The sequence below is a fragment of the Leptopilina heterotoma genome, unplaced genomic scaffold (assembly GCF_015476425.1).
Source record: "Leptopilina heterotoma isolate Lh14 unplaced genomic scaffold, ASM1547642v1 Lhet_134, whole genome shotgun sequence".
NCBI lineage: Eukaryota > Metazoa > Arthropoda > Insecta > Hymenoptera > Figitidae > Leptopilina > Leptopilina heterotoma.
Window position 1 is genome coordinate 2,755,647 of NW_025110853.1, and position 18,829 is coordinate 2,774,475.

General features: G+C 23.4%; 1 protein-coding gene across 2 annotated transcripts; it reads right to left on the reverse strand.

Moving 5' to 3' along the window:
- Nucleotides 1-396: 396 nt before the first annotated feature.
- On the reverse strand, nt 397-18,800 carry LOC122513095 (double-stranded RNA-specific editase Adar). 2 transcript variants are annotated; one of them, XM_043629343.1, is made up of 9 exons: nt 18,697-18,800; nt 18,096-18,311; nt 17,940-17,998; nt 17,769-17,829; nt 13,854-14,687; nt 13,059-13,444; nt 10,204-10,498; nt 7,046-7,236; nt 397-4,116 (listed from the first exon to the last, which is right to left on the reverse strand). In XM_043629343.1, the coding sequence occupies exons 2-9, from the start codon at nt 18,145-18,147 to the stop codon at nt 4,018-4,020; spliced, it is 1,977 nt and encodes a 658-aa protein (XP_043485278.1). In that variant the 5' UTR covers nt 18,148-18,311; nt 18,697-18,800; the 3' UTR covers nt 397-4,017. The 2 variants fall into 2 exon arrangements, with proteins under 2 accessions (XP_043485278.1, XP_043485275.1); XM_043629340.1 differs by having other exon boundaries at nt 13,854-14,711.
- Nucleotides 18,801-18,829: the final 29 nt, after the last annotated feature.

An 18,829-nucleotide genomic window follows, 5' to 3' on the forward strand; every position in this document is an offset into this window, starting at 1 on the left:
TTTGTAGTAATTCTAGAAGTTAAAAAAAATTCAAGGATAAGACAAGGTTTTTTAGTTTTTCAAAAATGTTTTTTCAAATACTTTTGATAGAATTCTCTGACAGTTTCTGACTTATGGCAACCCTGTAATATAATAATATAATAATTAATAGCAATTCAGTTTATATAAATAAATTAATAATGATAAAAATGTAAAATATTATCTATACAATAAATATTATATAGTATACATTATTAATACATATAATTATGTAATACTTATAAAATTATTAACGAAATAAGTATTAATTTGCTATTTAAATTTTTTATCTATTGCGAAAGTAGCGGAAATTTCTCAATAAGGAATAATAATGGAAACATGTAATAATAATGTGGTGTCAATAATTCAAAAGAAATGTTTCGGTAAATAACAGTTTATTGACGAATCATTTCTCATTAATTTGTATTTTTTTTTAAGATTTTACAACTAGAGGCACTAGTCATGCTTAAGTTCTAGCTGACTAACAAGAATACTTGTAATTCTCGATGTTGAATACTTGATTATTATTAGTTTTTTTTTGTTTGTTAAATATTTTCTTTTATGCTTTTAAGTGCATTTTCAAAAAATACAAAGAAAAGAAGAATTCACATATTTTTCATAACAAAAGAATACAAAATGATAATTATAATATAATAATTAAAATAAAAATAATATTAATAATAAAAAAAATAATATTAATAATAATAATAATAATGTTCATTAATCAATAACGAACATAAACATAAGAATAAATAGAAATTTCACTCGTTACTATACATAATACATAAATTTCCTTTTCTAATAATAAATTATAAAGATATATCGCTGAGCTAAAATAATATTTCCTTCTTTTTTTGTGATAAATAAAAAAACAAGTGGATATAAATTTTATTCGTCTAAAATAATATATAAAAAATTTTTCATTAAAATTGTTTGCAAAAATTGATATATAGCAAGTTTATGGAGTTTCAAATTTTTTAAATTCTTATCTTATGCTACAAAAATGATTAAATCTATGAAGAAATTGTTTAAAAGCATAGAAAAAAACAAATAATTACACTATTTATGCTAATTAGCGACAGATCATTTTTGAGAAATATGAAAATATCTATTGAAATCTTTGGTGTTCCATGCCAGGCAAGAAATTAATGTTACATTACTTTCAATATAAAGAACAATTATTTTTTTTCGTTTCATACAAACTATTTTTTTTCAACTGCTTTTCTAGTTTCGCAATTTTTCTACTCTTTTTCTTTCTATTTTTTTGTTCATTTTTCGCGTTTCTCTTTGACTATACTTTCATTTATTATTTTCGTTTAGAGTTCTTTATATTTTTTAAACATTTTTCAAGAGAGAGAAAAAATAAAAATAAATTTACAATTATTTTCTTTATCAGCTAAATTTAATAATTATTATTATATAATTATTGTGAGAATACAATATTAATGATCGTTATTCAAAACAGGGAGAAAAGAATTTCTTGCCCAACATTTGCACAGCGATATAAGTCAAATTTGAAGCACACTTTTTTTTCGTTTTGTTTTTTGACAAATTTCGTGTGCAAATTTGAACCTATGTAAATTGGCACACAAGTATTTTTTTTAATTTTGCAAAAAAAAAAAGAAAAGTGATTGAAACACTTAAAAAAAATACTCGAGTTGATTTTCTTTTTTTTCGAGAAGCAAATAATATTTCGATTACTAAGTTTTGTTTTTTTGAAAAAAAATGAAATTTCGTTTTTACACACTCGATAATACCATTGTGGTTTGAAGTGTAATATTTTTTTAAACACTATTTCAAAGTACGTTTTTTTTTTAATGGGGCTGAAGTTCGCAACGTTTTTAAAAACGAAAACGAAAAAATAATACGAGGAAGATTTAATTTTAGCTTTCAAATTCTTGTTACTTTTTAGCTTCTAAACTTTTCTTTAGTCTTAAATAAATCTTCTTAAATTTATAAACGGAAAAATGAATCTCAAAATAAAAGTTCTGTTTTGATTTTTCGTTTTTAAAACACTGCGGACTTCAGTCTCATGTTTTTTTTATTTTTTTTTTTTTTGTTTGGTAGTTGTTCCAAATTGCTTTTTGTGTGTGTGTTTTTCGCGTCAAACTGGATCGGCGTTGAATAGTGTGTCACTACGGCAGAACTACATATATTTTTTTTTTTTAGTTAAAAAAATGACAATTTCTTTTGCTGGCATAGTGAGGCAATTAATCTTAGAAATCTCTAAATTTATTTTTAATTATTCTAAATTATCGCTACATTTCCCTCCTACACGAAGTGTAAAAAGCAGATTACGGAAAAAATTTAGGCCTTACTCAAAGTATTTATTTGTCCGATTTGAAAAATTTGCAAAGTGCTATTTCTTTTTTTGCATCTACATTTTTACATGCAACTGTCTTTTTCTTTCATTTGTCAAACACTATTATTTTTTTACCTTTTTTTTTAATCATTTGTTGCAAATCGTTCACTGTAATTACATATTTAAATATTGTGTACAACACTGTAAAAATCAGATGTTTTTAATCTACAGTGTTCGAATTTTAATTCAATTTGTTCTTTTTCAATTGAAACATTAATTGTTGTTTTAAATCTCAAAATGTAAAGTTTTAAAATATTAAATGATTGGATGTAAAATTTCTGGATAAATACTATAATTCATTTTAAAAGATTGGAGAAAAAAACTAACAATAATTTGTTAAAATTCTAATGGAGTCAAGGAGCTAAATATAGAATAATAAAAATGACTGCACGCCACCAGAGTAGGAGGGTGAAAAAAGATTTTGTTTAAAAAAAATATAAATAAGATTGTTTTTTTCGCGAATACATGGAAGAAAGTGATTCTAAAAACGTGTGCGGAAATTAACGCTTAATTTTTTCGTGAAACAATCTTATCGATATTTTTTCATTCCTTTTTTACGATTCAAGGAAACTGAGCAATTGTAAAAATTTTTTTTTTTTTTTTTTGATCGTTTTTCGTTCTCACTAACATTCAATTACCGCGTCTGCTCACTACCTCAATGCGAGTTTCGCTCACAGCCTTGTTTTTTTTAAGGATATCAAATAAGGACGCGGCAGTCTCTAAAATCTATATAAAAAAGAAAAAAAATGTTCAATTCACCTTTTGTTTTTACAAAAGAGAATGAATTGATGAGCGCGCCTATATTTCTAATAAAGAAAAAGAATTAAACGAGATTGAATGGAATATTTTTTTCACTTAACTAGATATTTAATTCGGATGACTACTTTTTAAGTTTCCGTTTGTGTGTTTTCGAAGAACATTAAGTTAGGTGCGAGAGAAATATCTTAAAAGTGATTGAATAAAAGATATGTACTGACTTTGCTTATCATTATTAGAAAAAAATGCCTTTCGAATAAAGATAAGCAACTTTTTTCCTTTTTTTACATCTACAAAATGAAAAAACAAATTGTCCATTCATACAAATACGCGAGACTAATCAAGTTCTTCCTTATAATTGCTAACAGTCTATGGAATTGTCAAAAAACGACGCGATATATGTATATCTAAAGTCTATTATTTAAAGAACGAACTTGAAATTGTGTGGACATTTTCAACTCTTATTTTTTATTTTCCTCCTAGTGAAAAATTGTCTACAATTATAGGAGAGTATTTAAATATAATTTTACACTGGAATATCGATTCTTTACAGAGTTGAATAAAGTTTACAAAAAAAATAGTCACACACTGATGATTTTTTTCCTACACACATACATTATCTTTTTTTTTCTTTCTTTCTTTGACAGCCTTGTATACATTTAAATAGTTATTCTCTAATTTGCATTGAAAATCTATATTTAATGAAAAGACGTTTTCTTTTTTCTTTTCTTTCTTTTTTGAGATCCTAAAACTTATGCTTTACTAATGCCAAAATCCGCCGTTCTGTGACACACTGAACGATCGATCTAATTTACGCGCGTTGCAACGTACTCGGAAACACGTTTTTTTGGACATAATCGAGAAACATTATCACTGCTTAGTCAGATGTCAACGTCAAACATGTCTTGTTCAATTGGTTTTTTAACCCAACTGCCAAGTTGAGCTCGAACGAATGCATCCTTCAGCTGACGTTTTGCGAGCTATTTTTATTTTGTTTTATTTTGTTTTTTTTTTTTTGAAAAAAAACAAATTTTACAAAACAGAAAAAAAGTTAATGAGAATTTTTCATCATTATTAACACATCTTTATGTAAATAAATAAATAATATATTATTAAATAAAATTGATAATGATATCTTGAAATATTAAATTAACAAATTGAATTTAATGAATTTAATGATTTTTGATTTCTTAATTTTTATTAATTTATTTATTTGAAAAATATACGGGCAATGCCCTTTTATACTGAGTACTAATTACAAGAAATAACATACAAAATTAAATGGCTGTCTTATTGTTATTAATATCAAGAATTTCACGTATTTGATAAAAAAAAATTTTATTTATTTCAATTTTTTTCACATGACGTTCTTTGATTCAAATTTATTTAAATCTAAGAAATTGCAGAATACAGTTTTTAAGACTGGAACATTTTTTAATTTCATTTATAAAAATTAAAGATTCTGTAGTAAAAATTTTGATTTCAAACAATTCAAATACATTGCGATTCCGGATAAATTAAATTTTTAAATTCAATTATTTTCTTATTCAAGAATTTTTCAAAAATTTAATTTTTACATTCAATTATTATTTTCCATTTAAGAATTTCAAATTTTATTTTTAAATTCAATTATTTTTTTATTCTAGAACTTTTCAAAAATTTAACTTTTAAATTCAATTATTTCCTTATTCAGAATTTTAAAGTTTATTACTAAATTCAATGATTTTCTTTTACAAGAATTCTAAATTTAATTTTTAAATTCATTTATTTTGTTACTCAAAAATTTTAACGTCAATTTCCAAAGGCGAGAATTTTAAAGTTTATAAATAAATTAAATTATTTTCTTATTCAAGAATTTAGAATTTTTTTTAAATTCAAATCTTTTCTTATTCAAGAATTTTCAAGTTTATTTATAAATTCAATTATTTTCTTATTCAAGAATTTTAAATTAAATTATTTTTTTACTCAAAAATTTTAACATTTATTACTTACCTAGTTCAAGAATTTTAAAGTTTAAAAATAAATTTAATTATTTTTTTATTCTAGAACTTTTTAAAAATTAAACATTTAAATTCAATTATTTTGTTATTTTAGAATTATTAATTTTATTTTTAGATTCAATTATTTTCTTATTCAAGAATTTTTCAAAAATTTAATATTTAAATTCAATTATTTTCTTATTGAAGAATTTTTCAAAAAATTAATGTTTAAATTCAATTTTCTTATTCGAGAATTTTAAATTAAATATATTTTAAAATAAAATTATATTAAGCTTTTGCAATTTTTAGTTTTCTTAACACTTTAAAAATTTGAAAAATGAGAAATTCTTGTTTTGTTTTTTAAAATTCTTTGTTATTAAATTCAATTTTTAATTTAATATTTTCTTTATTTAATTATAATATTAAAAATTGATGAATATATTTTTAATTTAATTATAAGCAATTCCATGTGAAGCGATCAAGTAAAAATTTTTATTTTTTGCAATTGTCTTGTAAATATTTCAATTTTTAGAAAAAATACCTCTTTCTCCATTTTTTTTTATCATTTTGATTAAAAAGCTGAGATTTTTTCCAATAAATTATGTAAAGTTTGAAAATGAGACAACGATGGGTTTTCAAGGGAATTAAAAAAAAGTGTTATAAAAGTTTCTTTTTCATTTTCTCGAAAGTACATTGTCCCACTTTCATTTTCACATATTTTACTGGAAAAATCTAAAATGATAAGAAAAATTGAAAAATGGTAGTTTTTGGAAAAATGAAAAATAAGATTTATTTCTGAAAAAAGAAGGGTTAAAAAATATTTTTCAAAATAGATTTTTGTCGTTGAAAAGTACACAAAAAATTTTAATTTTTAAATTCTTTATTTCAAAATTAAAAATCTGTCAAGTTTTGTAGAAATTATATTAATTTGAATATATAAATCGTTCGACCCAAGTACAATGTACTTATGTTTAAAAGCCATTTTGGAAGTTACCTATCTTCTACGTCTGTTTTAAAAATCACTTATGTTAGAGGATCGTTTTGGAAACTACGTATCTTTCAGGTTCTGTCCGAGCAGAAACAACGTATCTCTGACAGTCGCTTTAGAAGCTCTACATTTTATTATTATTACTATTATTTTGAAGTTAATATTTTGTTGTGAAGTGAATTTTTCGTAAGTTCATGCATTAAACTGTATATTTTTAATAATTTAATTTTTTTTTATAAAAATATTATAATATTATTCAGTACATTAGTTGCTTCTAAAGCGACTGTCAGAGATACGTAGTTTCTGCTCGGAACCTGAAAGATATGTAGTTTCGAAAACGATCCTCTAACATAAGTGATTTCGAAAACAGACGTGGAAGATATAATAATAGGTAACTTCCAAAATGGTTTTTAAACATAAGTACATTGTACTTGGGGTGAACGAAATGTTCCTTAAAATCTAATTATTTCGATTAGACCAGTTCACGTGGATTTGCTCTTATAATACAATTTGATAAATACGTCTTTAATTTAATTCATAATAAAAATTTTTAAATATTTTTTAATGCAATTATAGTAAAAATTGATAATTAGTAATAGTTCTGAACGTTCAAACAAACGAAACTTATTTATGTCTTCTTCGAATTCAATTTTTATTGTAATAATTTTTGGGACACTATAACAGAAATTATGTATAAAGTTTTCTAATAAACGAAAAATTTAAGTTTTAAACTTTTATTGAAATCAATACCTAAAATATTTTTATTAAAAAATATTTGTCTTTGAACGTAATATTCTCAATAGAAAATATTTCCTTTATTTGAATGTTCAAAACTTGTGGATCATAAATTGATAAATATTTCTTTAAAATAAACGATATATTGTAATTAATTTCAATAAAAAGAATAAAAAATGAAAGTAAATATATATAAATTTCTCTTACCGAATAATTCTGGACAGATGACTTGGCTTCTAAATAATGACGACACTGATTCTGATCGGCATCATCAATCGTATCAAGTTTACCCAAAAGATTGTAGAATTTTTTAAAGAGTCCCTGTTTCGATATTCTGGACGGTTTTCCAAGTTCATCCTTGCCAGTTGTGCAATTTATCACTTCCGCTTCGACTTGACCTATAATTTGGAAAAAAAAGAGAAGAAAAAGTAATAAAAAGATTGTCATTAAATTGCAAAATAAAATTTTTAATTAAATCCCGATTAGGTATTATTTTTCTTTCAAAAAATGATTTTTCATTTTTAATTAAAAAAAGAAAATAATAATTATTTTTTAAGCGATGCCTTGATCTAATTTTTATTGGATAATTTTCAATTTTTTATTTACTTTTTTTATAGGTACGTACGTAATTCACTTACTCGCTTATTTTTATTCACTTACTCTTTTATGCTTGTTTACTATATTATTATTTATATCAATATATTTATAGAATTTTTTTTATTACATTAAGTTTCACCTGGAAAGGTGTAAAGTGTATAAAAAATTTAAAATTAAATTTTAAAGAAAGGGTCATTTTTTTAAGATACTTTATTTTTATGTAAATTTAAAAATATTGTAACCTATCCGTCGGGCATTTTAAAAAGCGCATCGATTGACCTATTTTAAAATCTTGTACAACCTAAGTCGGAAAGAATTGTCTCCTTAAAATATTCAGTATATTAAAAAAAAATACATTCTTTATTAGAAAATTAAGTATAAAGCAACAATTTCGAGGTCTTTTGATTATCTAAATCAAATTTCTTACTCAAATTCTATCATTTCATTGCTAGTCATTTTTTACGTATTTTCAAGACGTAAATAAATAATTATTGATTATTAATTAATTAAAAATATAAATAGAAAATTTAATTCTTTTTCCGTCGAAAACAATACAATTTTTTAAATTAAAGGAAAGGAATTTATCATTTGGTAGCAATTTATCAGAATGTGAAAGAAGTTAACAATCTCTCCAAATCAATTTCTTACTCAAGCTTCTTAATTTCATGTATTTTTTATTACAATTTTTTGTTTATAAATATTTATTTTTTGAATTATTAATTAAAAAAATATGCAAAACATTTTTTGCACAAAAATTTTAGAAAATTTAAATAGAAAAATATTTTTTCCTTTAAATCGTTGTGATCTTCACCAATGTTTAAACTGCACCATTGAAAATAAAATTTTATTACTAATTGAACTTTCTAAAGAAAAATTAAATTGTTTATTTGTTGTTCAGTAGAAGAAAATTACATTATTCTTGAGAATAAAATAATGAGACTAGGTAGAAAAAATATTTTTCTTTCAACTTCATTTATAAATATTAAAAATGTTTCGTAAATACCTAATATTAAAATAATTATCTTGAGAGTACAATTTATTTAAAAGTTATTTTTGATTTCTTTTAATATATTTTTACTCTCAATAAACTCTATATTAAAATATATAGATAGGATATAAATAAAATAAAACAAAATATAATCCTCATCCTCATATTAATAATAATTAATTAATCTATTATATTAATCTTTGTATTCCGATAATCTGCTCGTAATTTAAAGTTAGTTGTTGTTTTGAAAAGTAATTTTGAAAATAATTCAATTGTTCTGCAGAATTTTTTTTAATTTTTTTAATGAATAGACTTTTTTATAATTTAATTTCAAAATTTTGAAAGTAATTGAAAAGAATTTCTATCAAGTTTTTTAAATAATCGTGTTTGTCAATAATTGTAATTAAATATTTGATTATTAAAATTATGTAATTTTTCAAATTTTTAGAAAATAATTAAATTTTTCTCAGATTTTTATTACAATTTTATTTTAAATAATTGAATTCATTCAAGGAATTTTATTAAAATATTGAAAATAAATGAATTCTTTCGAAGAATAAATACTATTATTATGAGTTTTGTCAATAATTGAATTATTTTGAAGGATGTCTTTAATTTTTTTTAATATAATCGATTTTGTTGATAATTGTAATTAATAATTTCATTATTACATTTTATTAAAATTATTAAAAGAAAATTACATTCTTTTGAGCAATTTTATTAGAGTTTTTTCGTTTTTTTTTTTTTTTGAATAATTTTAATCGAAAATTTCGAAAATAATAAAACTTTCCAAAGAATTTTTTTCAACTTTTTAAAATAATCGTGTTTCTTAATAATGATAATTGAAAATTTGATTAATGAATTTTATTAAAATTCTTTAGAAAGAATTTAACTCTTCTCAAAATTTTATTAAAATTTTTGAAACTGAATGTATTTTTTAGAAATATTTTATAAATTTTGTACTGAAAATATGTAATTCATGCGAAGAAATTTATTATTTATGCCTCTGGGCCGTTCAATGCTACCAGACTGGTATTATCCCTTACAACCGAGCGCAGCGGCGTTTATAGTAATCAGGTCCGCAATTATATTTTTTAAAAAAATTTTATTAAAATTGCATTGCAAATAATTGAATTCCTGCGAAGAATTTTATTATTTATAAAAATAATTGAATATTTGCAAAGAATTTTAACTTCAATTATTTTTTTATTCAAAAATTTTAAAGTTTGTTACTTATAGTTAATGAATTTGAAAGTTTATAAATAAATTCAATTACATTCTTATTCAAGAATTTACAATTATATTTTTAAATTCAATTATTTTCTAATTCAATATTTGAATAATTTGAAAATAAAATTTTTTGTAATTTTCAAAATAATAATAATAAATATTTCGCGAATCGCGCGTAACATTTGTTTGTTAAATCATAATGTACTTTTTTTAAATGTATGTTTTAATTTACGTTTGTTATACTTTTTTCCTTTTTTCGAATAAAAAATAAATATTTGAATTTCTCTCTCAGTGGTATTTTAATAAAACAGTAGTAGAATGCAACGATCACTCCGAGTCAGGTAGCAAACAAATTAAAACCAGAAAAACAATTATAAATACGTACAATAAGGTTTCTTTTCAAGAGAAATGATCCGAAATGAATGTTACATTGTACCTTTTATTGGAAAAATAATTAAAATTATGTTTTTTTTAATTAAAAGAGTAAAAAGCGGAATTTTTTTTTGAAATTGGAAATTATTGATTTTTCGATAAATTATTGTATACGTACCAATTGTCCAGTTGACACTGTAATTAGGTGCTTTACCGGGTTGTCTAACTTCGGAGGATGTAATCAAACTCATCAGTGGTTTGTTGAGTCTGTATGGTGGCGGTAAGCCCTGTATTGTGTTCTCGATGCGCCCACAAACCGCTCGATACATGTGACTAGGATTAAGCAAGCTGCCAAGAACGATGCTGTGGAAGTAAATTGGCTCTATGAAATGGCTCAGGAGTGCTCCTTGCACTCCTAGAACGTTCCAGCGAGCTATTTTATCCGAACACGACATCGTCAGCAGCCTTTGTCCCTGTTCAATTTTACAATGACAGAAGAATAGTTAGTAATGAAACTTTTATCCCTGTTCAATTTTACAATACCAAAAGAAAAATAGTTACTTATAAAACCTTTGTTTCCTTGTCTTTGATCAATTTTTCGATAATAAAAAATAATTAATAATAAAATATTCGGTCTTGCTCAATTTTATTTTATACAGATCAATCACAAAAATTTAATTTAGTATTTTCCTGACGTTTCACTGATTTTTAAATTTTATTATTTAAAACTTGAATAATTTTTTCACAGGAATTAAAATTTTTTAAATTTCAATTTCAAATCTTCTGAAATTTAATTATTTTCAAAAATTACAATTGTATATTTTCTAATAGAGTTATCCATTATTTTTTCCATGTCAACTAATCTAACCGAAAAAAATTAGATTTTAAAGGGACTTTGTTACATTCAAATTGATTTAATTTCGATAGAACTTGGCGGATTTTTAACTTTATATAGTGAATTTTAAAGCAAATTTTTATGTACTTTTTTAGTACTATGTCAAAAATCTCTTTTGAATAAATATTTTTAACCCTTACTTTTTAATTTTCTCGAAAATTGTTTCTTTTTAAAATTATTTTCGTTGAAAAGCTGACATTTTTTCCAATAAATTATGTAAAGTTTGAAAATGGAACAATGAGTTTTCAAGAAAATAGTGTTTAAAAAGTTATGTTTTTCATTTTATAGAAAGTATATTGTTGTCCTACTTTTATTTATTACTTATTTTATTGGAAAAATTCTCAGCTTTCCAATAAAAATGATGAAAAAGAGGTAGTTTTTGAAAAAATAGAAAAATAATGTTTATTTTTGAAAAGAAGGGGATTGAAAAATTTTATTTTTAAAAAAGATTTTTGACATCACAAAGTACACAAACAATTCTTTAAAATTCACTATAATAAAAATTAAAATCTTTCAAATTTTCTCGAAATTAAGATTTGAAATTAAAATTTTTGTTTAAAATGTCTTAACTGCAATTCACATAATTTACACAATTTATTTTTTAAAAAGTTTATATTTTAGGATGTTATTCCTTTTATGTAGACAATTTACCAGAGTTTCAAACCAATCATAGAAAATTAAAATTTTTACTTGATCGTTTTAGATGGAATTTCTCAATATTCGTATTATTTTACAGAATTTCTAACTGATATTTTTCTCTAAATCAATTTTTTTTAATTTTTCAAAAGTTCATAGAGAATTAAAATATTTAAATACAAAAATTTAACTTTTTACAATAATTGTAACTCGACATGATTTATCTATAAAGAAATTAGTTTTTTAAAAATATTTATAAGTAATTTTTGAAAGATAATTGAGAAATTAGTTTTTCAAAAATATTGTAATGTAATTTTTCGAAAATACTTAATTAAGTTTCTCTAAAGAACATTTGTATACTCTAAAAACTAATTTATTTTTTTTAAGAATTTTAATTAAAAATTTTCAAAATGATTAATTTCTGCAAAATTTTAATTATTCTAAAAAATTAAATTTTTAAGAAGATTTTAATGTAATTATTTATTGTATAGATATTTGTATTTTCGAAAATATGTAATTCAAAATAATGAAAATAATTTAATTTAAAAAAATTATAATAATAAAGTTCTAAATAATTTTTGTTAATTTTTTTAATTTTGAAAAAAATATTTCAATTAAAATTTTTGTCAGCTTATTTTCGTTAATTTTTGTTCTCAAATTTTCATGATAATTTTTGAGAATTTTATTATATTCAAAATTTACAATTAAAATTTTGTCAAACTTGAATTTTACAATTTAAATTTAAATTATTTTAAAACTTTTTAATTATTTATATCTATTTCGAAAAATTTAATTATCTGAAAAGAATTAATCAAAAATAAATTTTAATAGTTTTGACTATAGTTGTTTTTCCTTTTACACTAAAAAATCGAAATAAGTTGCATTTTATACCAAAAAAATATTCGATGCTTGTTGCAATATTTAAAAGAAAAGTGGAAAAAATCGTATTTTTTGAAAATAAGTCGAAGAAAGTCAACTCTTTTTTAAAATAGCCGAGAAAAGTACAAAAAGTAAAATATTATACTCGCGAGGCATGGAAAAAAATTAATACAAAAAAATAAAATTTTTCAGTAAAATTTAAAACTGATTGAAAAAAATAAGTATAAAAATTTTTAAAATCGAAAACAAACTAAAAAAATTATTTCTTTTTTTTATTTTCTTAAAGTTATGAGAACGTTCAAAGAAAAGAAATATATTTTTTTGTACTCCAATATTTTTAAAAATTACTAAATTCAAATGAAAATAATTGTAACTGAACATTCAATTTAGTTCAAATTTAATTTTTTAATGATAAAAAACTAACTTTTGTAAATAAAATACAAATTGAAATAAGTAATAAAAATATCGTCGTTTTTTTAAAAAAGGTAAAAAAAAATTAATAAATTAAAATAATAAAATATAAAATTATAAATTTTATAATTAAAAAAAATGTTGACTATCTTTTGAACGTTTAAAACTTTTGGTACCTTATCTTCAACGGTAGTAAAGAATAATTATCTTACCATGAGAACTCCGTCCCAGGTTTGAATTCCCTCGCTACTTTTCACGGGGATAGTTCCTTCGCCCGACTCAATTTTCGTTCTCAATTGTCCGCGGGCCCTTCGATTTGGATGCTTATCGACCGATTCATTTTCCTCGTGTGGCGAAAATATTCTTGCATCACCACAAGGCGCAGTATTAATGTAAAGATGAAATTGTATTCCTTGCTTGAGCTTGTATCCCTGTTTTGATTCTTCCAATATTGATTCATCGCCACGATTTTCAGTGTGCAATTCCAATTGTTTATATAAATATTCGCACAGACAGCGACGTGCAACGACTTCTGCGTGACAATCGTTCACCGCTCCGCCACTCACACTCAAGTGTTCACCCGAAACGCACTTAGTACCTGAAAAAACCAAACGTTAATTCTTCAAGTCAACAATCAACCAATTATTTTAATTAATTAACTAAAGAAAAATTTCAACTTTTACTTTTGCTAATTGAATTAAGTAAAGAAAATTTGACCAAGTTCGACTTTTACTAATAAACTAATTGAAGAAAATTTCAGAAAGTTTGATTTTTGCTAATTAAATTAATTAAGAAAGTAATTAACTAATTAAAGAAAATTTGACTAACTTTGACTTTGCTAATTAAATGAATGAAAGAAGTGATAAATTAAAGAAAATGAAGAAAGTAATTAACAAAAGAAAGAAATATAAATAAATGAGAATTGTATGAGTGAAGTAAACAATAATGTTAGTTGAATAATAAATTTAGCGAAAGTGGGAAATTTTGAATGAATAGGAAAACAATACCAGTTGAAACGCAAATTAATTCAGCCTCGTTGCCTCTTGTTTGAACGATTCCAGCTAAAACCTTACGCCGCGCGTGCTGCGGTTTATTTTGCACGAGTTCGGTGAATTTTTGATTAACCATTTTTCCTATTCGATCGGCCAACATTTGCGGTAGGCTCATTTGCTCCTGCCAATGTCCAGAATTAGCATAACTCGGCAACACTCTCACCGGTAATGGAATACAAAATGATGAACTATGAACATTTCGTAATTTAGCGAGGGCCGCTTTACTTGCCGCTGCTTTTGCCAATTTTTTACTCGGCCCCGTACCCTCAAATGTCTCGCCATCAATTGTCACAGCAATTGTGAATTTTGCATAACTCTCGCCCGTGTCAGAAATACATTTATAAGTAACGCCCGGATATAATTCATTAATTAATGCAACTGGGCCCTTGTCTAGAAATTTACTTGCACTCTTTGGCTCTTGTGCGAGAGTTTTAAATGCATTCACCAAATGATTATCACGCTCAGTAACGTCGCTCGTGAAGTCCGGCTCCATTGGTGTTGCTTGACAATTATTTGTATTAATGACGCGTACAATTTCAGGTGCATTACGAAATTGTACAATATTTCTTAATGCCAATTCAGCGGCGGCGTGTTTCGCCAATTTTTTAGTACGACCCTTACCCTCATAAGTTTGCCCGTCAACTTGCACTGCAATTGTAAATATTGGAGCGTGCGTTGGACCAGTTTGTGAGACAACTTTATAAACAGCGCCCGCCTTCAATTCATTTAAAGCGCACACCGCATTCTTTGGCTGTGGATTCTTGTGTCGTTTCTTTGAGCATGGCGAACCTGACGAAACAGGAGATGATAATTCTATAGAAGAGACGTAAAAATATTAACAATCATGAAAAACAAAAAAATTAAAAAAAAACAAGCATTACACAAGAATTAACAGGGTTGCCACAAAAATTTCATTTTGCTTTTCCCTGACCCTAAATATTCTGCGATTCACTCTAAAAATTTATTCACGAATTTCTTCAATTGTAAAATTATTCGAAAACATCAATAACTACATTTTTAAATAAATATTTAATTTGCTCATTATTATTTTTCCATAGGAATTCAGATTTTTAAAAATTACAAATTCAAACCTTTTTGAAATTCAACACCTTATAAGAATATTATTATAAAACATGAAGATGATTATTTTTATTATTTTTATCATTTCAAATAAATTATTATTTTCTAAAATTTTCAATTAAAATTCTTCTTTAAATCAATTATTTTTAATACTTTTTGAAAAAGTTCTTTGAAAATTTTCGAATACATTTGTTTACAATTCAACTTTACGAAATTTCGATTATTCGAAAATTCTTCAATTAAATATAATTCTTTTTGTGAACAATTTTATTATTTATGCAAATAATTGAATTTTGATGAAGAATTTTATTAAAATATTAACTGAAATTCTCATAAAGAATTTTATTTTTTATGAAAATAATTGATTTCTTCGGAAAAATTTTATTAGTTATGAAAATACTTGAAATTTTGAAAAGAATTTTGTTCAAATGATTGAATTTCTAGGAAGACTTTTGTTATTTATGAAAATAATAGAGTTTTTGTGTAGAATTTCATTAAAATTTTTAAATGACAATTTACTCTTTGCGAAAAATTTTAATTTTTATCAAAATAATTGAATTCTGGGGAGAATATTTATTATTCATGCAAATAATTGAATTTTTATGAAACATTATATTAAAATTTTAAGTGAAAATCATTTTTAAATCAATTTTTATTAGAAAATTCAACGAGAATTCAATTATTTAAATACATACAAAAATAAATAACTTATTGAATAATTGAATGTTTCTTAAAATAAATTGAATTCTCATGAAGAATTCTATACACCACATTTTTAAGTTACAGGGTTCCTACAGAAATCCGAATTTGAAATTCCATACCTTTTCCATGATTTCCAGGTCAAATTTTTAGGAAATCCCAGTGGAATTTTAAATTTAATTTCCACGTCGTATAATATATATTATATTTTAAAATTTCTAATTGAATTTCTATTGAAAAGAAAAAATTGAAAACAGGAAAATTTAGAAACTTTTAAAAATTCCAGGCCTTTTCCACGATCTTCCTGATTTCCAGAAGCCTTTTAAAAATTCCATACCATTTCCATGATTTCCAGATTCTGTAGGAACCCTTCAGTTATTAAATTCTTCTAACGAATTTTAATAAAACTTTTAAAAATTTTACATGTTTCGAGGAATTTGATTAAAATTGAAATAATTGAAATTGTACGATGACTTTTATTATTTATGAAAATAATTGATTTCTTGCGAAAATTGAATTATTTATGAAAATACTTGAATTTTTGAAAAGAATTTTATTAAAATGATTGAATTTCAACGAAGACTTTTATAATTTATGAAAACAATTAATTTTTGAGAAGGATTTTATTAAAATTTTTGAAAAACAATCCACTTTTTGCGAAAAATTTTATTTTTTATGAAAATAATTGAATTCTTGGGACGAATTTGATTATTCATGCAAAAAATTTAATTTCTGTGAAGAATTTTATTAAAATTAATTTTTCAATCAATTTTTATTAGAAAATTATACGAGAATTTCCATTATTTAAATACAAAAATAAAGAATTAATAATTTTTAAAAATAATTACATTTTTCAAGCGATTCGATTAAAATTCAATTAAAAGTAATTGAAACACTGCAATGAATTTATATTATTTATGAAAATAATTGGATTTTTGTGAAATTTTTATTATTTATGAAAATAATTAAATGCATACATTTTTTAAGGAATTCGATTAAAATTTTTGTATTAAAAATAATTAAAATTCCTCGATGAGTTCTATTATTTATGAAAATAATTGAATTCCTAAAAAAAAATTTTATTGTTTACGAAAATAATTGAATTATTGCGAAGAAATTTTTTAAAAATTTGTAAATAATTGAATTCCTGTGACATTTTTATTATTTATGAAAATAATTAAATTCTTGTGGAAAATTTTATTAAAACAGATAGAGTATTAAAAATCATTGAATTGAGGAAATTTTTTGAAAACAATTGAAATTTATTTAAATTTTTGAAAATAATTGAATTTCGGAGAAGAATTTTATTTTATTATTTATAAAGATAATTTAAATTTTGACCATAATTTTTTTAAACTTTATAACATAATTAAATTTTAGCGAAGAAGTTTATTACTTTTGAAAATAATTGAATATCTGCAATCAATTGTAAATTTTTCAAAATTCATTTCTTTTTGGTTTTTTTAACAAAAATTTTTCTATAAATCCATTATTTTTAATAATTAATTAAATAGGTATATATAAAAAAATTTAACTGATTTCAGAAGAATTTTAATTATTTAAATTTTTCAAAAACTAAGATCTTTAAAATTTCTACATAATTAAATTTATTTAAAATTGAAATTTTATAAAATTTTAAATTAAAACCTTTTGAAGTTTTCATCTATTTATGAAAATTTTATACGCAACTCTTTAAAAATTCAATTGATTTTGAAATATTTAAGTAAAATTATTCATTAAATAGTTTATGAGTTATAATAATTTTATGATAGTTCTTCATGAATTATGATAATTAAAAAGAAATTATTGTCAAAAATAGAAAAAATTAAAGCTTTTGTATTAGAATTCATGGTATTTTCATAGTTTATGAGACAAACAAAAAAGACACAAAAATTGAAACTTTTCTTATGAATCTAAACTTAAATTTTTTCCAGTACTTTTAATAAAATTCCCTGATTTCCCTGAATTTTTCCTGAATTCCTTGACTCTCTTGACCTGTGGCAACCCTAATTAAATACTTCCTCATGAGGAAGCAATAAAAAAATATTTTCAATTAAAAAAAAAAAAACTATGAAAAATTAAAAAACAAACCATCCAGAGCAATATCAGCATTTCTTTTAAGAGCAGCGTGCGAGATGTTCGATTGTTCCATCTGAAATGCAAAATAAGGGTCTTTCATTCCCGAGGAAAAAAGGAAAACAAAAGAAATCTAAAAATAGCAAGCTCTAATTAGTCGTCGTCGACGATGAAAAAAAAACTCACCCTCGCCGAGTGTTTTCCTTGTCCTTGTGTCGTGGAGACAATTGGCGAAGCGTTACAGGCTGGAAAAATGTATACATATATATATATATATATATAATTTAACCGTTCTTTAAAAGACTTTTCCCGACGCCATATAAAAATGAAAAAATAACTTACTCAAATTTTGAACTGCCTGCCTATTATTTAACACTGCTAATCCGTTCGACATGATGAATGTTTATATTTTCGAACAAACAAAAGAAAAAATACTTATTTCAAAAAAACACCTGCAAAGACAATCTTTGGAACACTGCACTATTGCATTGATTTTGATTATTCTCGCGCACACGAAAGTCCGCAGCGCCTCTGCTGTTTTTCCGGATACGACCTAACCTAATCTCACCCCCCCAAAAAAAGAAGGAAAAAGAAATAACACTTGCATCGCGTGTGTAATATGAAAATGAGACCGTTGTTAACACAGAAAAATATCTATCTATTTTCAAAAATCACGAAATCCTACATTGGATTCAGTACAAAGGAAGACGAAATGCATTACTGAATTATTCATAAATATTTAACAATAGTGACTAGATTATACGAGCAATTACACCAAATTTTACTTTATAAACGCGTGTTTATGACTCCCCTTTGGAATTTTATTAGGTTATTTTCTCTAATTTCCTCTATTCTTTTCTCTCTTTTTTTGCTCACAACGGTCTCTTCTCATTTTAATTATATTGCTCTACTCGATTTTTACTTCTTAGTTATGAATATCTACCGAATTTTTTGTAAAAATCAAGAAGGGCCACTAAAAGTTGAACCAGCAACTTGGAACCTTGAACTACCACTGACTAATTATCAGAACAGAGAACAAAGCTTAAGCAAGAATCAATCCTCGGATAACTCATAAC

What these genes read in the sequence shown, in the direction of transcription:
- LOC122513095 (XM_043629340.1), bottom strand. Translation starts at nt 18,147, where the DNA reads ATGTCGAACGGATTAGCAGTGTTAAATAATAGGCAGGCAGTTCAAAAT. An exon ending in GCAGGCAGTTCAAAATTTGA is followed by an intron (nt 17,999 to 18,095) that starts GTAAGTTATTTT and finishes ACATTTTTCCAG; the next exon opens with CCTGTAACGCTTCGCCAATT. An exon ending in AAGGAAAACACTCGGCGAGG is followed by an intron (nt 17,830 to 17,939) that starts GTGAGTTTTTTT and finishes TTTGCATTTCAG; the next exon opens with ATGGAACAATCGAACATCTC.